Genomic DNA, 19,615 nt, shown 5'->3' with positions numbered 1-19,615 from the left:
CTGCTGTTCCATCCACGCATAGGGGATTGGCAGCTGTTCCACCCATTAGCATTAATGAATTATCAATGTACATCCCACACACATCCACCAGGGAAGCAAAGACACTCCTCCTACACATTACTTTGTTTTTTAATCTTCCAAATGTTGTAGGATGGTTATTACCTTAATAAGTGGAAAATCATTGAATTCAGCACATATTATCTCCCGTAGCTAAAAACTGACATCTCATAGGAATAAGTGAGGAAATGCAGTTTTATTCATCTGTTAAGATATGTTAGATTATCCCTCACCTCTTTGTCATCTAAGGGATGCCTAAGACCATTAAAGAAATGTAACCTGCACTGCTAAGGCACTTCATTAAGGAAAAAACAATTCAGCATGACGTTTGTAGTGAAAACTTCCCTCTCCTGAGAAAACTCCCAATAGTGTTCTTGAAATGTAGTGAGAAGGAATGAAAAGATTTTTTTTTTTGTTTTTAAAGATTTTATTTATTCACAAGAGACAGAGACACAGGCAGAGGGAGAAGCAGGCTCCCGGAGGGGAGCCCGATGCGGGACTGAGAACTTGACCCCAGGATCTCGCCCTGAGCCACCCAGGTGTCCCAACAGACTGGTTTTTGATACAGTAACCATATGACCTGGTTTACCTCCCACAGCCCCAATTTATACCTTTTGTCCTGCCATATTATTAGTCACTACCCTTTCCTCTGAAAAGATCCTGGTTTGGACAGAAAATTGAATGTTTACCCTAGCTTTAGGACATTTCTCATACAACCATGCCCCTTCCTCTTCTGTCTAAGACAGTTACAGATCCCATTCATGCTGTTAAGATAAAACCCTTGGTTCTATAAGGGAGAAACAACCGGCAAGGTAGACTCATCCGTTCACCTTCAGAAGTTATAAAATTCCTTAATGTGTCTCTAACCTCACATTCTTTGTGTTCCCACCTCCTTTTCTTTTTCTTTAAAGATTTCATTTATTCATGAGAGACACACACACAGAGAAAGAGAGATAGACAGAGACACAGGCAGAGGGAGAGGCAGGCCCCATGCAGGGAGCCTGATGCGGGACTCCATCCCAGGACTCCAGGATCACGCCCTGGGCTGAAGGCGGCGCTAAACCGCTGGGCCACCCGGCCTGCCCTCCCACGTCCTTTTCCCTGTTTTGTGCATTACCTTCTTCAGCGCACTGCTTACTTCTATAAAATGTCAGCTATAGGCCAAGCAGTGCCGCTATAAGAATATTCTCCTATATAGAAACAGTTCGATGCTTTTCTCAGTGCTTGACTGTGTGAAAACAAAGGGTGGTATATTTTATTCTTTTCAATTAAGAGGAATTTAAGGTCATGCTGCTCACTGACATGTGACTATGAGATTGAGAAATACCCCAAATTACAAACATTCATTAAATCCTATGCATTTGGCATTCTCTTGTAAAAAATGACATTGTTCCGGATTTTAAAAATTTGGCCTAGTGCTGGAGAAGGCCATCTAGAGCAATAGTGACCTGCGTGTGGCAGCATGCTACTAGTAGTCTGTGGAGGTGCTGCAGGATAGAGTGAGATTAAATCTGCACTTGCACTTACAGAAGAGATGACGGGGTAGTAATGTGTGAACCAAGCTCTGGTGGCGAATAATGAAAGGATCGATCTAGAAGAGGGACCCGTGTCAGTTTTGTTCTAGGGAAACAGGTGCTATTATGTTGGCCAACATGCGCTGCCAGGAAACACCACTGCTTCTCTTGAACTCCGCTTTCCAGAGATGAAGACCATTTGTTCTTTTCTGATGAATGTGGATTGACAGTTCACCATTCGTAGAACAGCTCTTAATTTTCCAACTTGTTGCCTCTCCCCTGCAAAATAGACCGACTTCCTTTAGTGCTCTCAGAGGTCTTATCTTAGTTTTTAAAAGCAATCACCCTTACCTCTTCCTCTTCTGAGCCTCCTTTCATGTACGGTCCCCACCCACATACTCATATATGTTGTACTCAAGTAGCTTTGCAGTTGGTCTCTGCAGAAAAGGTCCGGCTAGGTGTAAAGTCCCCAGATATCATACCTATTTACTTATACCTCAGTGTCATGCTGAAAAGAAATAAAGCACTCAATGCAGTTGAATGAGAAAAGCACTGCATTCCTACCTTATAATCACTGTGTTCTCAACACCCTCTAGTCTCTGACTCTCCTCCTGGTGCCTCCTTCCTACCTCCTACTTAGACTAATTCCTGTAAGTTCTATCTTTTATCATTTTCTGTCTACATTTCCTTCTACAATCGCCTTGTCCCATTGATTTGAAGTTTCCCCTCTGTATAATTGCTGTCTGCCTTTGAGTTATGTGTTTGGATGGCCTATGTAATCACCCCCATCCTTGACTTTCCCCTATTCTTCAACTCCCATGCTCTTCTCTTCCTCACCCACTCCCCAGGCAAGCCCCTAGACCCTAGTGCCGTAATGTCTCCCAACATCGGTCCCCCCTCCTCCCTTACCATGACACAATTCTCTAATGATACTCTCACCTACCAAGCCTTGCCCACCTACAAGCCAGCTTGCACACTGATGCCAGTGTACTTCTTCTAAAGCATATACCCCCTTCACTGAAATCCCCTCACCAGTAATAAAGGGGCCACCTTTTACCTCTATGTCCCTCCTTCCTCCTTATGAGTCTAATGGTTGTGTAGAAAGGCAGTGCCAAGCTCTGAAGTTGGAACATCTGAATTTGAACTCTGGTTCTGTCAATTGCTAGCTCTGTGATCATGGCGTGATCATTTAACTTCCTCACCTACAAAATGGGGACTGTGATGGGCGTACCGCAAAGGATCACTGTATGGATAATGAAGTGCACAGAGCAGTGGGTGCACTAAGTATAAGCCATTATTAGATTCTGCTTGTGTTTCCTATGTACAACCTATACTTTCATGCCCCTATGCCTTTCTTATGCTTTATTTTGTCTTCAGAATGTTCCCCTCCATTTCCATCTCTGTGTGTTCAAACCCACATTTTATATTCATGTGCCCCCCTTTCCATGTAGCTTTCAGGCAAACCCCTAATACTGAAACCACCTTTCCAATTTCCATAGCCTCTCCTCTGCACCTAACAGTATTTATTTAGTCTTTTCCATCTTGTATAAAATTATGTGCGTACCTGTCTTTGCTCCAAAAAGATAGGGGGAAATGGGAACTGGTTTACGAATTTTTGCATTTTCCTAAGTGCCTAACCAAATTGATATTAGATGCTGTATTTGTTGAATAAATGAATGCATATTCTACTTGTTCATTTACCTTTTTTTCTGATATGTGAGTACAGTATAGTTTTAGAATCTTGCCCAAACAAACATCTTCTCTTTGCTTGCTTATTTAATTGAACCCCACCCTTCCTCTTCTCTTTTCTGTCATTTCCCTTCCTCTGGCCCTTCCCCCTTTCCTGCTACACTTCCCCTCCCTCTTTCCCACTGCCCTGCTGCCCCTTCCCATTTTTTCTTTCTCTCCTTCCTCCTCTTCATCCTTTTCTTTAATTAATTCTTTAATTCACTGTGAAATTTGGCTTGGGCACAAAAGGATACTGTTTCTAGAGGGAAATATTTGCTGATAGTTTTTTGTTACTTTTCTTTGTCAAAAATAACTGAGCATGTAACATCCAGTCATAATGCTATTTACTCATCTCAACTACTGAGAAGAAACAATTATTAAATAGTAAACAAAAATAAGCCCAATTTTTGGGCAAGAAGACAATCTCCCAAGAACTTTTTAATTACATGTTGTGATTGTTGCAGTGTGGGTTTTTTTAATGTATTTTTTGGGGGGGAGTTCGATTTGCCAACATCTAGTATAACACTCAGTCCTCATCCCATCCCGTCAAGTGCCCCCCTCAGTGCCTGTCACCCCATTCCCCCACCCACCTCCCCTTCCACTACCACTTGTTTGTTTCCCAGAGTTAGGAGTCTCTCATGTTCTGTCACCCTTTCTGATTTTTTCCACTCATTTTCTCTTCTTTCCCCTATGATCTCTTTCCCTATTTTTTATATTCCCCATATAAGCGAAACCATATAATGTTTGTCCTTCTCCGATTGACTTACTTCTACTCAGCATAATACCCTCCAGTTCCAGTTTGAGTATAGTTGGTCTTTCTGCAAAAGGGAAACAATTGTAGGTTTAGTGTCATCTGATTTTTTGTGTGTGAAGTAAAACAGAATGTTACGTTGTTTCAGGTGTGCAACATAGTGTTTTGACAGGTCTGTATGTTCTGTGCTCACCGCAAGTGTAGCTACCATCTGCCACCATACAACACTGTTACAGTACCATTGACTGTACTCCCTATGCTGTACCTTCTGTTCTGGTGACTTACTCATTCCATAACTGGAAGCCTCTCTCTCCTACTCACCACCACCCATTTTGCTCATGCCCCTAACCCTAACCTCCTTCCCCTGGTAATGACCAGTTCTCTGTATTTATGGGTTCTGCTTTTTGTTTATTCATTTTTTTAAGGTTCTGCATATAAGTGAAATCATATGGCATTTGTCTTTCTCTGTATGACATTGCATTTAGCATAATACCCTCCAGACCCACCCATGTTGTCACAGATGGCAAGATCGCATCCAGTTTTTATGCTTTAGTAATATTTCATTGTATGCATATACCACGTCTTCTTTGTTCATCTATCAAGAGACATTTGCTTTTGTATCTTGGCTATGGTAAATAAGGCTGCAGTAAACACAGGAGTGCATATGTCTTTTCAAAGTAGTGTTTTTGTTTTCTTTGGGTAAATAAGAGTAATGGAATAACTGGATCATATGGTACTTGTATTTTTTAATCTTTTGAGGAAACTCAATACTGTTTTCCACAGTGGCTATACCAATTTACATTCCCTGATGAAGTTTTTTAGAAGAGAATTTGACCAAAGATTTTTAAAAATAAATTCTTAAGCTTTTTTTTTTTTTTTTTTGGTCTATTTGGCACTTAAGTTTTCCTTATTCTGCTTGTTTCTTCCCTCTTTTCTCATTTACAATGTCATTTTAACTTACAGTCCTTTCCTCCAACGCCTTGACTGTCTTCTCTTGATCAATACCCTATCCTTTCTCCTAGATCTGAAAACCATCTAAAACTTCATATCATGTTTCCACAAGTCTTGAAATGCCTCCTCTCTTGTTGAAGGAATGTTCTTAAGAGTTCTGTTAAAGATACCAATAGCAACCATTTAAATCCCATTTCTAATTAATTGTGAGCCTGCACAAAACCAGTGTATGTTCTTGTATTAGCGAATATAAAATAGATCAAATATGCGATTATCTCTATATTGGATTGAGGAATGTAAAGTTAACAAGATTGAATCATAGTTTAGAAAGTCAAACTTGAATTCTTATTTCATAATTACCATCTGAAACAAACAACATGTAAAGTTTAATAATTGTACAACCTCTCTGCTTCTGCTTTTCTTTCCTGAGCCATAGTAAATAACTTCATGTTTAGGACTGGATAAAACGTAACTTATTCTGAGGATTCTGAGTAACGACACTATGTACACAGCATTATGAGATTATCATTTGTAGTAAATGGGTTCTTAAATCTGTTATTTTTTCCCCCTAATTTAGGGTAGAAATCTAGCATCTGGAGAGGTTGGATTTTTTCCAAGTGATGCTGTCAAACCTTGCCCATGTGTAAGTATGAGGATTTTCTTTCCATTTTTTTTCTGGGTTTGATGCTTTAATTAATTGTGCAAGAATGTACAAAGGATATGGTCTTGTCCATAATTTTATTACTTTTTTCTGGAGGGATTATATTTCAAGTTTGAATATATGGTCAATATTATTAAAATTCTAAAACCCTCATGATTCCGTTGTCAGAAAATATTTTTAAATGATATATACAAGGAGAAAATTGAACTTAGTAGAATTAACAAAATTGTCTACAAGATGTTAGAAAAAATAAAGTTACAGATTAGATGCATTTTCCCCTTTTCCCACGGAGGTGAGAATGGTAGGCTCTCATCTATTCCTAGTCATTTGGGGTTATAGAGAGTTACTACACTTCAGCTAGTGTGTTTGAAAGCATAATAGCATGAAGTCCACAGATTCTTCAATCAAATCTCTAAATACATTTTTCTGTGCTTTCATTTGTCATTTTGTTTATTTAATGTCATAATGGCATTTTCTGAAAACATCAAACACATTAGCTAGAAACAAGGAGAATGAATGAGCATTTACTCAAATATTATGGATGAGTATAACATAAGATGTACTTTTTGGTGTTATATTAAATTTATAAATTTCTGTTTAAGGTGACATTATTTTATCATAAATTGGAGTTTAGGGTGGATTTTTCTATGAAACTTTTGAAGTTCTTGATTCAAAGTAAATGAGATTCCTATAGTAATATAATGGAGTTGATGATTTTAAAAAAAGCCCTCATATTATTCTTAATTGCTATATTTCAATCCTTCCTAGATTTACAAACTGGACATTCTTTTTTTTTTTTAAGATTTTATTTATTTATTCATGAGAGAGAGAGAGAGAGGTAGAGACACAAGCAGAGGGAGAAGCAGGCTCCATGCAGGGAGCCTGACGTGGGACTCCTGAGTCTCCAGGATCGCACCCCATGCTACAGGTGGCGCCAAACCGCTGCGCCACTGGGGCTGCCCTGGACATTCTTTTTGATAGCAATGTCAGCCACCCTTGATTCAGAATGTAGTCTGTAGATTAATTTACTGTATGTATTGCAGCTTCATTAATTTCAAAAGCAAATCAAAAAGAATTTGCTATTCTGTTCATTCTGTGATCTAATATCACCTGTTTTTATCTAGTAATCCTAGAAAATTGTTGAACTTTGATACCACTCTAATTATGTAAAAATGAGTTTTTAGTTAGTTTTCTCTTATTTGTATGAACAAGATTCAGGCTTCCTATGCTTAAAGCAACGATATTTATATGTAGGCAGGAAGCAGGAGATTATACATTCTAACATTAGGTTGTTTGGGAACCTAAAGACATCAAATCAAGAATATTAAACATTTTATGTATAAAGTTCTATTATCTTTTTACAGCCTCTTGAATATGGCATGAAATGAACATTTGAAATTTTATTTTTAGGAAAATTCTGGCACATAGCAGGTATTTAATACATTTTGTTGTATCAATGAACTAAAGGGTTAAGAAGCAAGGAAAGTTCCTAGCTGAACCTAAGTAATTAACAATAGTAGGTACTAATTGTATCAGCTTCTATTGAATGGTATTTGGTGACTCAGTTACTAGAAGGAAAAGTATGTTCAGAATTTTAAGCTCTAAGGAATCATAGAGGAACACATAATTATGGGTGGGAATACTAACTAAAAATGACTTTTGTAGCTCAAAGTTCTAAAATGACTTTTGTAGCTCAAAGTTCATAAATAGTTATTAAAGTTTTAGTGGTGACTTACTAAAATTATAGATTCATTTGTTAGTTTAGGATAAGCTAGATGAAGGTAAGTAGGAGAGAGTGGAGGGGAGGATATGTTGAAGGGGTTTGGAAGATGGTATCTCTTGCCCCTGGGATGTACTGTTTACCAGGGGTCCATGAGTTGTGCAGAATATTCCGTTCTGAGCTCAAAAATTATTCTTTAGTATATGCTGTGCCAGTCTCTTTGAAAGTTCTGAGATACACAGATAGAAAGTTAGAACTGAGGAAAATGCAGAAGGAATATAAATGAGACCATTTCATTTTGGTAGTATGGTAACTGGAGACAAAGTCTGGAGCTACAGCACAGAGCAAAGTTGGGTAACTCTGTGACTCAGGTGTCCTCAGTGGGTGAACAAGAAGAAAACAATTCCACAGAAGACGATATGCCTATTTTCATCTTGGATCTGGGTTAGGAAGAAAAAAAGCAGTCTCCCCTAAAATTCCTAGCCTTAGATCCAAAAATCACCCAGGTGTGGGGCTGGAGTTCATACCAACTCTGTGACTGAAATAAGTCTAAGCTAGAAACAGTTTAAAATGATTTCACATTGATTGTGTTTACAATACAAATACAGTTTGTCTCTGGATTGGAGCCTCTTTGCACAAAGTCCTTAACGGACTTAAAGTCCTAGGGAATAGAAGTTCACAATATAGGATCATCAAATTCATGATTAAACCATCTTAAGCAAACTTCAGAAAAAATAAAATTCATAATTACATACACAAAGACAGCAGATTGTGTAATTATCAGTTACCAAGGTCAAATTTTTGTATTTAATATGGTTGAAGAAATAAAAAAGAATAAAAGTCTAAGAACAGAACAAACCACTGTCCAAATTTCTTGCATCTGTTTCACAAAGAATCAGAGTAAGTGAAATGAAAACTTTAATGGAAACATTACCTGACATATTAGTTGGGTAGAAAATTGGAAGACAAAGCTGAAGAAACTTCTCAGTAACTAATCTGGAGAGTCTGAGAAATGGAAATCTAACAGAGAATGGAGTGATAAAAGTTCAAATGCATGTTATTTAAGGAGCAAATAGAGATAGTGTGAAACGACCATATTCAAATAAATAATGGCCAAGAATTTTCCAGAACTTCTGGGAGAACCAATCTCAAGAGTCAAGAAGAGTATATAAAATTAATCAACTCCTAGACATATTTTAGTTCATTTCAATGGCAGAACATCAAAAACAAGGAGAAAATACTAAAACCAGCCTTAAGAAGAATACAGATTACCTATAAAGCGTTGATGATTTCACTCATAGCTAACAGTAGGAGTAACAGAGGCAACAAAAGTTTTCACTTCTAGTAATTGTCAAGTAGCCCCTATTGAATCAAGCCTCCACAGAAAACAACTACAGACTCTGGGCGAGGTATGAAAGCACCAGCTAAGAGAAGGGGTGGCGCTAGGTTAGTCGCTGGCTTAGGACCGCATCCTGGGCTGCACCATGCAGGGTAGCTAAAATTCAGATAGAAACCGCAGAGTATCACTAGTTTGAAGAAGCAGAGTTTGAAGGAAACACCAAGTGGAAGGAGAGGCAGGAAATCTCAGAAAGGCAAGTGTCAGGGAGGGAGGAACTTCAAGTTCTGTGTATAAACTTTGCCTCAGTTTGGCTGCATAGTGCCAACTCCCAAGTAGCTCAGTTTAGGCTAAAAGAACAAAACTGAGAATTCATCTGTCTCTCACTACAGGGGAGATAGTTTGCAGTTGGAGTTCAACCAAGTTAACTGCCTGCTTTAAGAAAAATCACACTCTTTGTAGAAGCATCACAGAATTCAGAGCTTCTATGGCGTATTATTCAAATTGTCCAAGATACTATCCCAAACTACTCAATATGTAAAGAAAGAGAAAAACACAAATTATACTCAAAAGAAAAAGCTGTCAAAGGAGAACAACCGTGAGATGTCCCAAACGATAGAATTAGGAGGAAAAGGTTTTTAACATAGCTATGATAACTGTGCTCAAGGACATAAAGGAAAGTATGTTCATAATGAATGCACAGGAAACCTCAACAGAGAAATAGAACCAACTACTAAAAAGAACCAAATGGAGATTCTATAGTGTGAAACTTTAACATTTGAAGCAATAAGAATATGTTCAAAGTGTTGAAAGGAAATTAGTCAACTTATAAATCTATCTTTCCTCCATAGGGATAAAGTAATGACATTCCTAGCCAAACACAGAAAGTTCACCTCTAACTATCCCATCTACCTCATATAAGATGTACTTCAGGAAGAAGCACATATCTTTTTTTTTTTTTTAACGATTTTATTTATTCATGAGAGACACAGAGACATAGGCAGAGGGAGAAGCAGGCTCCCTTTGCAGAGCGTGATGTGGGACTTGATCCCAGGAACTAAGATTATGACCTGAGCCAAAGGCAGACACTCAGCCACTGAGCCACCACCCACCCAGGTGCCCCAGGAAGCATGTATCTTATATGTATTATTTTACATACATGCTTTATGTCCAGTCAGATATTTTTTAAGACCGTATGACCCTAGCCAAAATTTAACAATGTAAACAGCCTGTGATGAAGGTAGAAAACGGCATTAGGGAAAAATGGTCAAAGATGAGAATATATTCAAAGATAGGAAATTATCCAGAAGAAAATTATCTATTGTCTTATATAAGAAAAGGGCCCAAAAAAAGAAGTGGGGAGGGCCCCATGACAGATGGGAAAAGATAGGATCCCACCCTCAGTATAGGGATCAGTGCTGAGAAGATAGTCCTAGCACTTCACCCGTCAGAATACACTCACCAAAGATATCCCTCACCTAAGAGCGAGAAAGCTCTAAAGGGACATCAGGATGAAACAGGCTGGGATACTGGCTCTGCTTTAGAATGTTCTATACCCTTCATTTTTTTGTGAATCTGCAGCATTCCCTAGCCAAAGGAATCCATGGAATATGTTGAAGTTCTTTTCCCTTCTCTGTCCCCTCTATGTTGGTTTTGTTTCCTTTCTTGTGTTTGCTTTTTTGTTTCCGCTCTCTAGGGAGAAAGATTGGTTTAGGAATAAGCATGCTTTTAAAGATTAGGGAAGGAGGAATATTTTTCCATTAGATTTCAGAAGCATGTGTATCTTCTAAAGAGAAATTGTTGAAGATTGATGACTGTGAGAACAAAATGATGTAAAAAATATTTTCAGGATTTGAATGGATGTAATATACTCGAAGTGTTATTTTCTGTGTATCAGGATTTTACATGGTGGTGAAATTAAACATGTGTTCCATAGAATAAAAATATTTAAATACTGATAACTTTGGAAATGCTCTGACCAGAAAGATAATTTTATTATATATAACTATTAACCATTAACCTGGAAGTTCAAAAGAGTAACAACCCATTATGAAAACCGACAAAGCTGAGACAATTTTTCATTGATCAGAACTGTGTTACAAATTAAAGGTAACCATATTTTTAGTCACTTTATATGAAAAGGCTGAGGAATACTCTGGGATATACGCATCCAAGACTCAGGTGATCCATGAAAAATTTCTAAATACGAAATAAACTATCCATATTCCTTGTCTTTCCTTAGGAATTTATAAACTTTGTTCTCTTCTAATAGTATGTGTTTTGTTATTCTTGGAGTATTAGTATAGTATAATAGTATAGTATTAGTATTAGTATGCCTTCTTTGGCTTTATTCATTTTCTAGTTATAATCAACAGCTAGAAGTTTTCTTCTTTTTCTGCCTTTATTTGCATAGTAAGTGTAACATTTTTCTCATGTGCAAAAGGTCCATAGGAGAAAAGGGGAAAATGAGTATTTCCCAAGGCTTTCCATCAATAAACGGTTTGCCAGTTGGTAGATTTCAAAATTTGAGGTTAGAATTTGTGATACAAACTAAGAGCCTTAAAAAAAAAAAAAGAGTCTATATCCAGTATATATTGTTTATTTTGCCTGTTTTCTAGGAAAGCAGAGTCTAGTTGGTTGTCCTAACATTTTCATTTTAATTTTCTATGATAGGATTAAACTGCCTTGATAATAAAAACCAAAAGCTTCCAACTCATATTTTTCCTGTTATCTCTCCACTTGGAGGTACAGTGGCGGTAAAATGAATGAAAGAATGAATTAAAGTGAAATGAATTATTTTCTACTTATCTGACATATACTGTGATTCACTCTGTATAAAATTGCCAATGGATAGTTCCAAGACTGTGCTATTTAGGGTTTTATAGAGCTGAGTCAGCTAAACTCAATTAATGATTGATTCCTAAAAGCTTCCCTTAAGTAAACTTAATCTATTTTTTGGCTTTTTATATCCTAGGTGCCCAAGCCAGTAGATTATTCTTGCCAACCCTGGTAAGTATTAAAAATGTTTATGTAGCTAAGTTGAAATACCATAACCTTAGCTCGAGGATGCCTTAAATGTGAGGGTAGTAAACCACAGTCCATTTCTATTTGTCCTGGCTAAAGGTGTTTTCAGATACAACAAAACACCATAATGAATTTATATATTGCTGACCTTTCCATAACTTCATCAAAGTGGTGTGTGTGTATGCATGTGTGTATGCTTGCACAAATTTGACTCTAAATTCAAAGCTTATAATAGCCACAGAAAGGAATAGGATGTAGGTAAATAGGTATCTTATATTTTGGAAGAGTAGATTTCATGAAATAGAGAAAAAAAATATATGATTCCATTGTTTAAAAGTAAGCCCAGAAACGATAGTAGATCCTAAATTGTAATATGAAAGGAGCAGAATGTATCCATGTCTAAAGTTTGGGGTCTCCATGGAGCCCACTTACCACTTAGAAGAGGCTAGTATTATCACTAATAGAAACAAGGAAGCAAAGGGGATAGTGATTATGACTTTTTTAGACTTGATGAGTTTAAGAAGAAGTGATATGTTCAAATGGAAAAAAGTCTATTTTGGATCAAGGATAGTTATGATCATCCTATGATAATAACTAGTATATACCAAGCACTTAACTATATGTTTAGTACCTCACATGTTTTATTTTCTTTTGTTTTCCAGCATCTCTATAAGGAAGGTTGTTATTATCACTACAGATGATGAAACAAAGGTTAAGGCTACACAAGTAGTAAGCAGTAGAGCTAGGATTCCAAGTTAGGCCATCTGTACATTGCCATATTGCCTCTCAAAATACAAAACGCAGGCTTATTTACTTATTTATATTTATTTCCCTGGATTTTATGTTTGGCTTCTCTTAAAATTACTGCATCTGTTTTATTTTCTGGATACGAAGTATATGCATACAAATTAGATATCAGTATATGTATATAAATAAGATTCTGAGAGTGTATAGTACTAGTTCAGTTTGCAGGTGTAGATAGAACATCCGAGCTGTCTGATATTTTTAAAATATTCTGATCATTTTCTATTCTATAACCAAAGTATAGAAGATGCCTGATTGCTATAGGACTAAATTGTCCAAAGTATGGGATTGTCCCATCAGTCCTCTTGCTATCCCCAGCCACACGTCTGCCCTCTGTAGCTATTTAACCTGCTTTCTCCGACCTCCTCCCTGAGCTTGCTGAAGAAATTGTAGCAGGCTTGTGATAGAACCTGGAAGCTTTGTAACATTTTTACTTAGTTTAAGACAAATTTGAAGTCAGAGAACTACATGGAATTAAAAAGCCATGATCCTGACAGGAATTATATTTGGAGAATAGAACTGATAGCATGAATAATCAAAGTGAACAACATCAGGAACTGTAAAATCATGAGAGTGTGGTGATTAGCTTCCTTCTCTATTCTTTTTACTATTTTTTACATAACTAGGCATAATAGTTACAAGGTAATGATTTTAGAGATAAATACTAATGCCACAAACTACGTGGGTTTTATGAAACAAAGCGATAAAATGCCTGGGAACCATTCAGGGCACAGGAGATTAGTTTTTTAACACTACTTTAAAATGCACTCTTGCTGATATTCTAATTAAAATACGACCAGTTAGAATAGTATTGTTCCTCATGATAAAAAAAAAAAAAATCGAGGCGTTCAGGTCAGGGAAGAGCCTTGAAGATGGGAACAGATAAAGATAATTCATAGTAAAATTGTTAAATTACTTTTTTTCTTAAGCAACTTGGACAATTTATTCACACTTAGACAGTTTCATGGGAAATGCTTTCTCTGTGAAACAAAATGGTCAAGTATGTCAGAATATGGAAACTTCAGTTTTGGAAATTCTGAACTATTTAGAGAAAATGATGCTGAATGATGACATGTTCTCAAGTCATTGAGAATTTGCCTATCCACTAACTACATTGTCTGTTCATTACATCTTCATTTTAAAACAAGTTATTCTTGCAAGGTAAACTTTGCCTCTTGGGTAGGCCATGAAATAAAACAGAAAATCAAGATGATTATCTTCATTGGCCTGGGTATAGAATTCTAGGTGAGAAATTATTTTGCATCTAGATTTTAAGGCATTGCTCTGTTGTCTTCTAACTTCCAACTCAATGCCATTCTGATTTCTTTCTTTCTTTCTTCTTCCTTTCTCTCTTTCCAAAGAACAAATTCACGCCTTTATTTATTTACTTTTCATTAAGTTTAAATCCTTTCAGGGTACAATATCACACAGATTCTATGGCCAATGGCTTTAGCAGGAAGATTGCTTTGGAATTTTGCACAAACCACGCCGCTGTTTCCATGAGCATGGGTTACATTTCCCCAGATTACTCTGGTTTTGTTCGGTTTGTCACCAGGAACCACTGTGTCGTTCTTGGCTTTGTACATAAGCACATCTCTGCTTGGATAGAATTCAGTTTCATCTTGAGCATAAACACCTTCAATTATAAGAGAGCTGTGTGTTCCCTCTGGTTCCGGAGACCCTACTTGTAGACAGAAAAGATGGCCTTGGACTACAGCCTTCCAGACATATTTGTCCCTTTAGGAGTTCTCTTTCCAAGATGGCAGAAAGAGGCCATTCTGATTTCTGATTCTTTGTCTGTAATCTGATGGTGTGGGGAGGGTTGAGAGTGTGTGTGTGTCATGAAGGCAGTGATGAAGCATGGGGCCCAAAACTGGGAAATTGTCTGAAAACCATATGAAGAACGGGATGCAGATGCCAGGGTTCCTAACCCATTTTCCAAGTAGTCAGACAATTTACTTTCCCCTACCTTAGCAGGAGACACTGGAGTTAGAAGGTATATTATGTGGAAAAATTGAGCCATGTGCGGCTTGCACTGAGAAAGAGCAATCCCATCAGATATTGAGGGAGATGCTGTACTGCAGAGTAGTCCAATTAAGGAAAGTCTGCATACTGACTGATGATGATCCCCTGTCCCTTTGTATAGTTCAGTTCCAATACTGTGACAGCTGGGTCTCATACACACAGACTACCCTCTCATTGCATGCAGACAGGAATCTGGAAGGTTTTTCTCTCAAGGAACTAAATAGACTCAGTTTTTTTTTTTTTTTTTTAAGAAAAAACAACAACCTAAAATCCTTACATTTGGGTATTATCCAGCCCCATGAATCAGGTTCTTGCCAAATGATTATGTTCCTACCCATCGAGTCTACTTTGGTGCCCCCCACCCCCGCAGAGATGCCTCTCTCCTAAATATAAACAAACAACAAATAACCACCAGACATTTGAGAAAAGCTGTGAACTAGAGAACAGAATAAATGGGGAAAACAAATGAGGACAATACAGACATTAGAAGGAGAAGAAAGATTTATTTTTAAAGCCTTTATATTCTCAGAATTAAGATATGACAATATACCCATGGAAGTGAGCTGGGTATTTTATGAAAGGGACAATCAGAGAACAAGAAAGAGCTCTTCTAAATTACGTACTAAGTAGTGGAGTTGGAAAACAAAGTCGAGCAAATCCTCCAGAAAATCAAAGAAATAATTTGATAATATGGGAGAAGAGATAGGGAAATTAGACAGTTGATCCAGGAGGTACAGCATTTGTTTAGTGGGAGCTCCAGAAAGAGAAAACAGAGTAGCAGTTATCAAAGAAATAAGGCAAAAGTTTCCTAGAACCAAAGGATATATGGCTCTAAATCAAAGATGCTGCTGAGAGCCCAGGACAATATGGAACTGAAACGTATGGCATATAACTGGAAGGCACATTTTCATGAAATTTTACAATATAGAGAAAACAGTCTGAAAGCTCCCAGGGAGAAAAAGAAATCAGATCACATACAAAGAATCAGAATGGCACTCAGTTGCAAGTGAGAAGACAATAGGGCAATGCTTCAAAATTTGAGAAGCAAAGTAATTTCTCACCTAGAATTCTATACGCAGGCAAATTCTGAATTAAGTATGAAGTAAAATAAAAGTATTTTTCTAGATGTGAGACTGAGTATTACAACCCATGTATCCATTTATTAGAAGCTGAAGGATGAGCTAATAAAGCAACAAAGGAGATACAGAATCCAGGAAATGAGAAAAAAAGGGATATCCCAGGACTATATTAATTCATCAGGCTCAGAGAGCAAGTAGTATTGACTAGACCAGGAGGATAGAGGGCTCAGAAGAAATGAATGCCTCCAAAGAACAAAACGGACAGGTTTAGTAAATGGTGTTGAGAAAGTACATTATTGAGGGGTTTATCATTCTCTTGGAGAATTTGGAGAGAATTTGTAAGACAGGCTTGAGCAAACAAAAACTTGAATTATTTTGTGGATGTCAGATGTTCTTTTTTGAATATGAAAACATGAAAAACCAGGCCAGATGATGGCTTGGCTTTGTAGAGGTTAAGGAAGGAATGAGCCATGAAGGAATAGGCATGAATAGAAAATAAATGATTTTCCTTCCTGATACCTAAAATCAATAAATTGTAGTGTGATTATATTATTTAGAAATATGCAAGCACAGATAAAAAAGATAAAATGCTTAAAATGGGACTTGGTACAGAATGCTGATTAGATGGGGTAATGCTGCTTTTTCATTATTACAGTAGGAGTTGACTTTTAGAAACTATGTTCATGTGTTACTTTGATAAAAATGCATATGCTATACATTAATTGTGATAAGTGCCATGAAAGAGATGAAGGTACTGTAATAAGAATAATGGAGTGAAGTGTGAGATACAGGACAACATTGTTTGGCTGGGATGGTCAGAGAAGGTCACTCTAAGCTTGAGTGATGAGAAGGAATGTGAGGATTGGGTGAGTGTTTTCCAGGCAATAAAAGAATCTATGAGAAGATTCTTAACATCAAAAAGAGGCTGGTGAATTCCTGAACCTGAAAGAAGGCTGGAAACTAGTAAGAGATAAGATGGAAGAGTGATTATACTAGGTACTAATAGTTCATGGGTTATCATAAGTACTTTTATCTCAAAGTACCATCTGCATAAAATACCCTTAGCTCTCCTTCTATATTTGGTGGACGTCTCCCATATCTTCCTTCAATAAACTTGTATTTTAAACTAACATTTAGTATAAATTAAAGGTGGGGGTATTCATACTGAGTTACCCAAGTCTATGTGAATTAGAGAATTTTCTGGTCTATTCATGTTTTGAGAGAGCCAATCCAAACATAAAATTTTTCCCTTTAACTTTTATGGCCTAAAATCTCTATCATATTTTGCCAATAAATGTAAAACCTGTAATGATGGAAAAGGGTCACTAAAGAGTATTTTAACATTGGAGTTGGGCCTCATATTAATGCTGTTGTTGTTATGGAATTTGGATATGTTTAAGATGGAGATAGTTTAGGAGGAACTGAATTTTATTATTGAAAATACCTACCTTTTAAAATTAAATTTAACTACTACTAAGCTCTTAAGAAAATTGGTTAACAAAATTGTGGATCGTAAGAATTCATCCTATATCTCCCAAAATAATTATTTAAAAATAATTTAAATTGTTACTGGAATTATCTTAAAAAGATGCTCAAAGTAGGTTTCATTTCATAGTATGTATAGAAAAGGTGAAATTTTAGAGGGTGTATGTGTACACGTGTGTGTGTATGTCCTGTGCACAATAGTCCCTCCCTACAAGTCTTTTTCTTTTTTATTATTAAACTCCCTGTAGATTTCTCTCTTAACCCAGTGCCTGCTCACTCCTCACTTTGCCCCATTTATTTATTTGATAAATATTCACTGGGTGCTTACTGAGTGTTAGGCACTGTTCACTTCACTGTTGCTAGCTTAGTAGAGCAGGACTTTTTTCTGCATTATTTTTTGAAGTCATGTAATTAGTTAGGATCGAAGTAAAAACAGCTCCAATCTGCCACTAAATTAAAATCTTGACAGAGACTTATTTTTAGCTTCTGTTGTGTTCCAGGTATATTACCCAGATTTTATTTTTTTTTATTACCCAAATTTTCTATGTCATTGTTTCTTTCAGGTATGCTGGAGCAATGGAAAGATTGCAGGCAGAGACTGAACTTATTAATAGGGTAAATAGTACTTACCTTGTGAGGCACAGGACCAAAGAGTCAGGAGAATATGCAATTAGCATTAAGTAAGTAGGACAAGTACTTTTATAGAAATAGATTTCCTGTTTTCATAATTGCATAGACCATCTGACATGTATAACACTGAAGTTAAAAACCAAGGTTCTAATTGCAGCAGAAATAATGCATCTATCCAGACAGTTCATTAATATTTGAAAATATTTGTTATAAAAACAGTATTGTTATAGGCTGCTAATTGGCATATTAGATTTCTTTCATAACATTGTATTTTGGTAATTTGATATGTATATGCTCCTTGTTAATTCTAAAAATGTATATTACTAGATTTCGTTTTTGTTTTTTCTATACTCTCAAACTGAACTTACCCAATAAATTGGGCATAATGATTGGTCAAATCTAACCCCCCCACTTCAAATATTGGTTGTATCTTCAACCAATCTAGTAAATATATTTTGCTAATTAGCTGTCACCAGTGTATTGGCATAGGTATATATTTTGTCTTTGGAATTAATTCCCATAATTTTATTGGGGCATGCCCTCTGGTAATTATTGATTTCTACTGATTAAAAACACATTTATATTCATACGTTATTCGTTGCCCACAGGTACAATAATGAAGCAAAGCACATCAAGATTTTAACAAGAGATGGCTTTTTTCACATTGCAGAAAATAGAAAATTTAAAAGTTTAATGGTAAGCATTGATTAGTTCTTTTCAATCTGTGGTCCTTTGCTCTTATTAGAAAGATCAGTTTAATTCTATTTTCTTGGAAATGTTGTGCATCGAAAAATTGTTTTTAAGAGAATCCTGTAATTTTGCAGTAGAATCCTGATAATTCTTAAGAATTCCATTTAAGTTTTATATTGCCCTACTCCTATTTTTCACTGTAAATTAAGTTTGCAAGTTTTAGATAATACTTCAGAGTCCACATTATTTATGATTCTTAGAACAATAGGCAAATTTAGTCAACCCTCAGTTATTTGTGTTTTGCCTTGTGTTTGAGTGACAGGGCAGATCTTTAACATGCATCTTTTCCCTTCTTCCTTCTGCCTCTAACTCCTCATTCCAACAGAGGAAGGTATTTTTAATAACAGAAAAACTAATTGGTAAAATACCTCTCACTAGGTTCATTTCAGGCAAAATACAATATAAGGTCAAACAGAAAAGCTTTTTGGATTTTCTGCTATTTTAAATCATCTGTGGTATGATTCTGCATCATTACCTTGGACAATTAAGTATTAACAGGGTAACGTTTTTACCAAATAGTTGGTATTTCATAAGAATTTTATATTTAAATTGAAATAGTACATTGTTACCAAGTTGCTTCAAATAAACCAAGATTATTTTATTCTTACAATTAAAAAATTACCACTTAATAGCTTCATTAGTTCATCGTATTATGAATGTCATAAAAACAGGCCATATAGGGCAGTATGTATGCATTGCTGACAGTAAAGTTCGTATTTCTTTAAAAGTGGTCTCAAGTCTGTTTCTCAAGTTAGAGAGTTTCTTGAGATAATGAAGTATTTGGACACAGGATACAAGATACATTTGTAAGCATACTTCTAAGTACTTTGAGTAACATTGGGAAGGACCACTCATTGATTGAGCCATCAGTCAAATGATACATACTGCATCCTCTGGAAAACATCTCAGAGCACTTTGCAGTTGTTAAACATTAAAGTTAAAACTGAATGTAAGAGAGCCTTACAAAATAGGCCAGCTTGAAAGCTTTATCTAAAAATTCAGAACTGCTTCGAGACAGGGATTAGTGTTTTAAAGAAATAAGCATCTTGAGTTGAAAGGAAAGTCAGAAAACCTCTCTGAACATAAATATCACATTCCCA

At 36.3% G+C, this 19,615-nt stretch overlaps 1 protein-coding gene and 1 pseudogene across 1 annotated transcript in view; one reads left to right on the top strand and one right to left on the bottom strand.

Annotated features, from left to right (window-relative positions):
• VAV3 (vav guanine nucleotide exchange factor 3) overlaps nt 1–19,615 on the top strand; it is a 352,818-nt gene that overhangs the window by 305,247 nt on the left and 27,956 nt on the right. The window contains exons 21-24 of the mRNA XM_055339940.1: nt 5,579–5,644; nt 11,693–11,727; nt 17,699–17,815; nt 18,374–18,461. Of these exons, the coding sequence (XP_055195915.1) occupies nt 5,579–5,644; nt 11,693–11,727; nt 17,699–17,815; nt 18,374–18,461 (306 nt within the window). The remainder of the gene's footprint in view (nt 1–5,578; nt 5,645–11,692; nt 11,728–17,698; nt 17,816–18,373; nt 18,462–19,615) is intronic.
• Nucleotides 13,947–14,275, bottom strand: LOC129519438 (60S ribosomal protein L35a-like; annotated as a pseudogene).

The sequence above is a fragment of the Nyctereutes procyonoides genome, unplaced genomic scaffold (genome assembly GCF_905146905.1).
Source record: "Nyctereutes procyonoides isolate TBG_1078 unplaced genomic scaffold, NYPRO_anot_genome, whole genome shotgun sequence".
In the NCBI taxonomy this organism is placed as follows: domain Eukaryota; kingdom Metazoa; phylum Chordata; class Mammalia; order Carnivora; family Canidae; genus Nyctereutes; species Nyctereutes procyonoides.
This window is presented reverse-complemented; position numbering and strand designations above follow the sequence as displayed.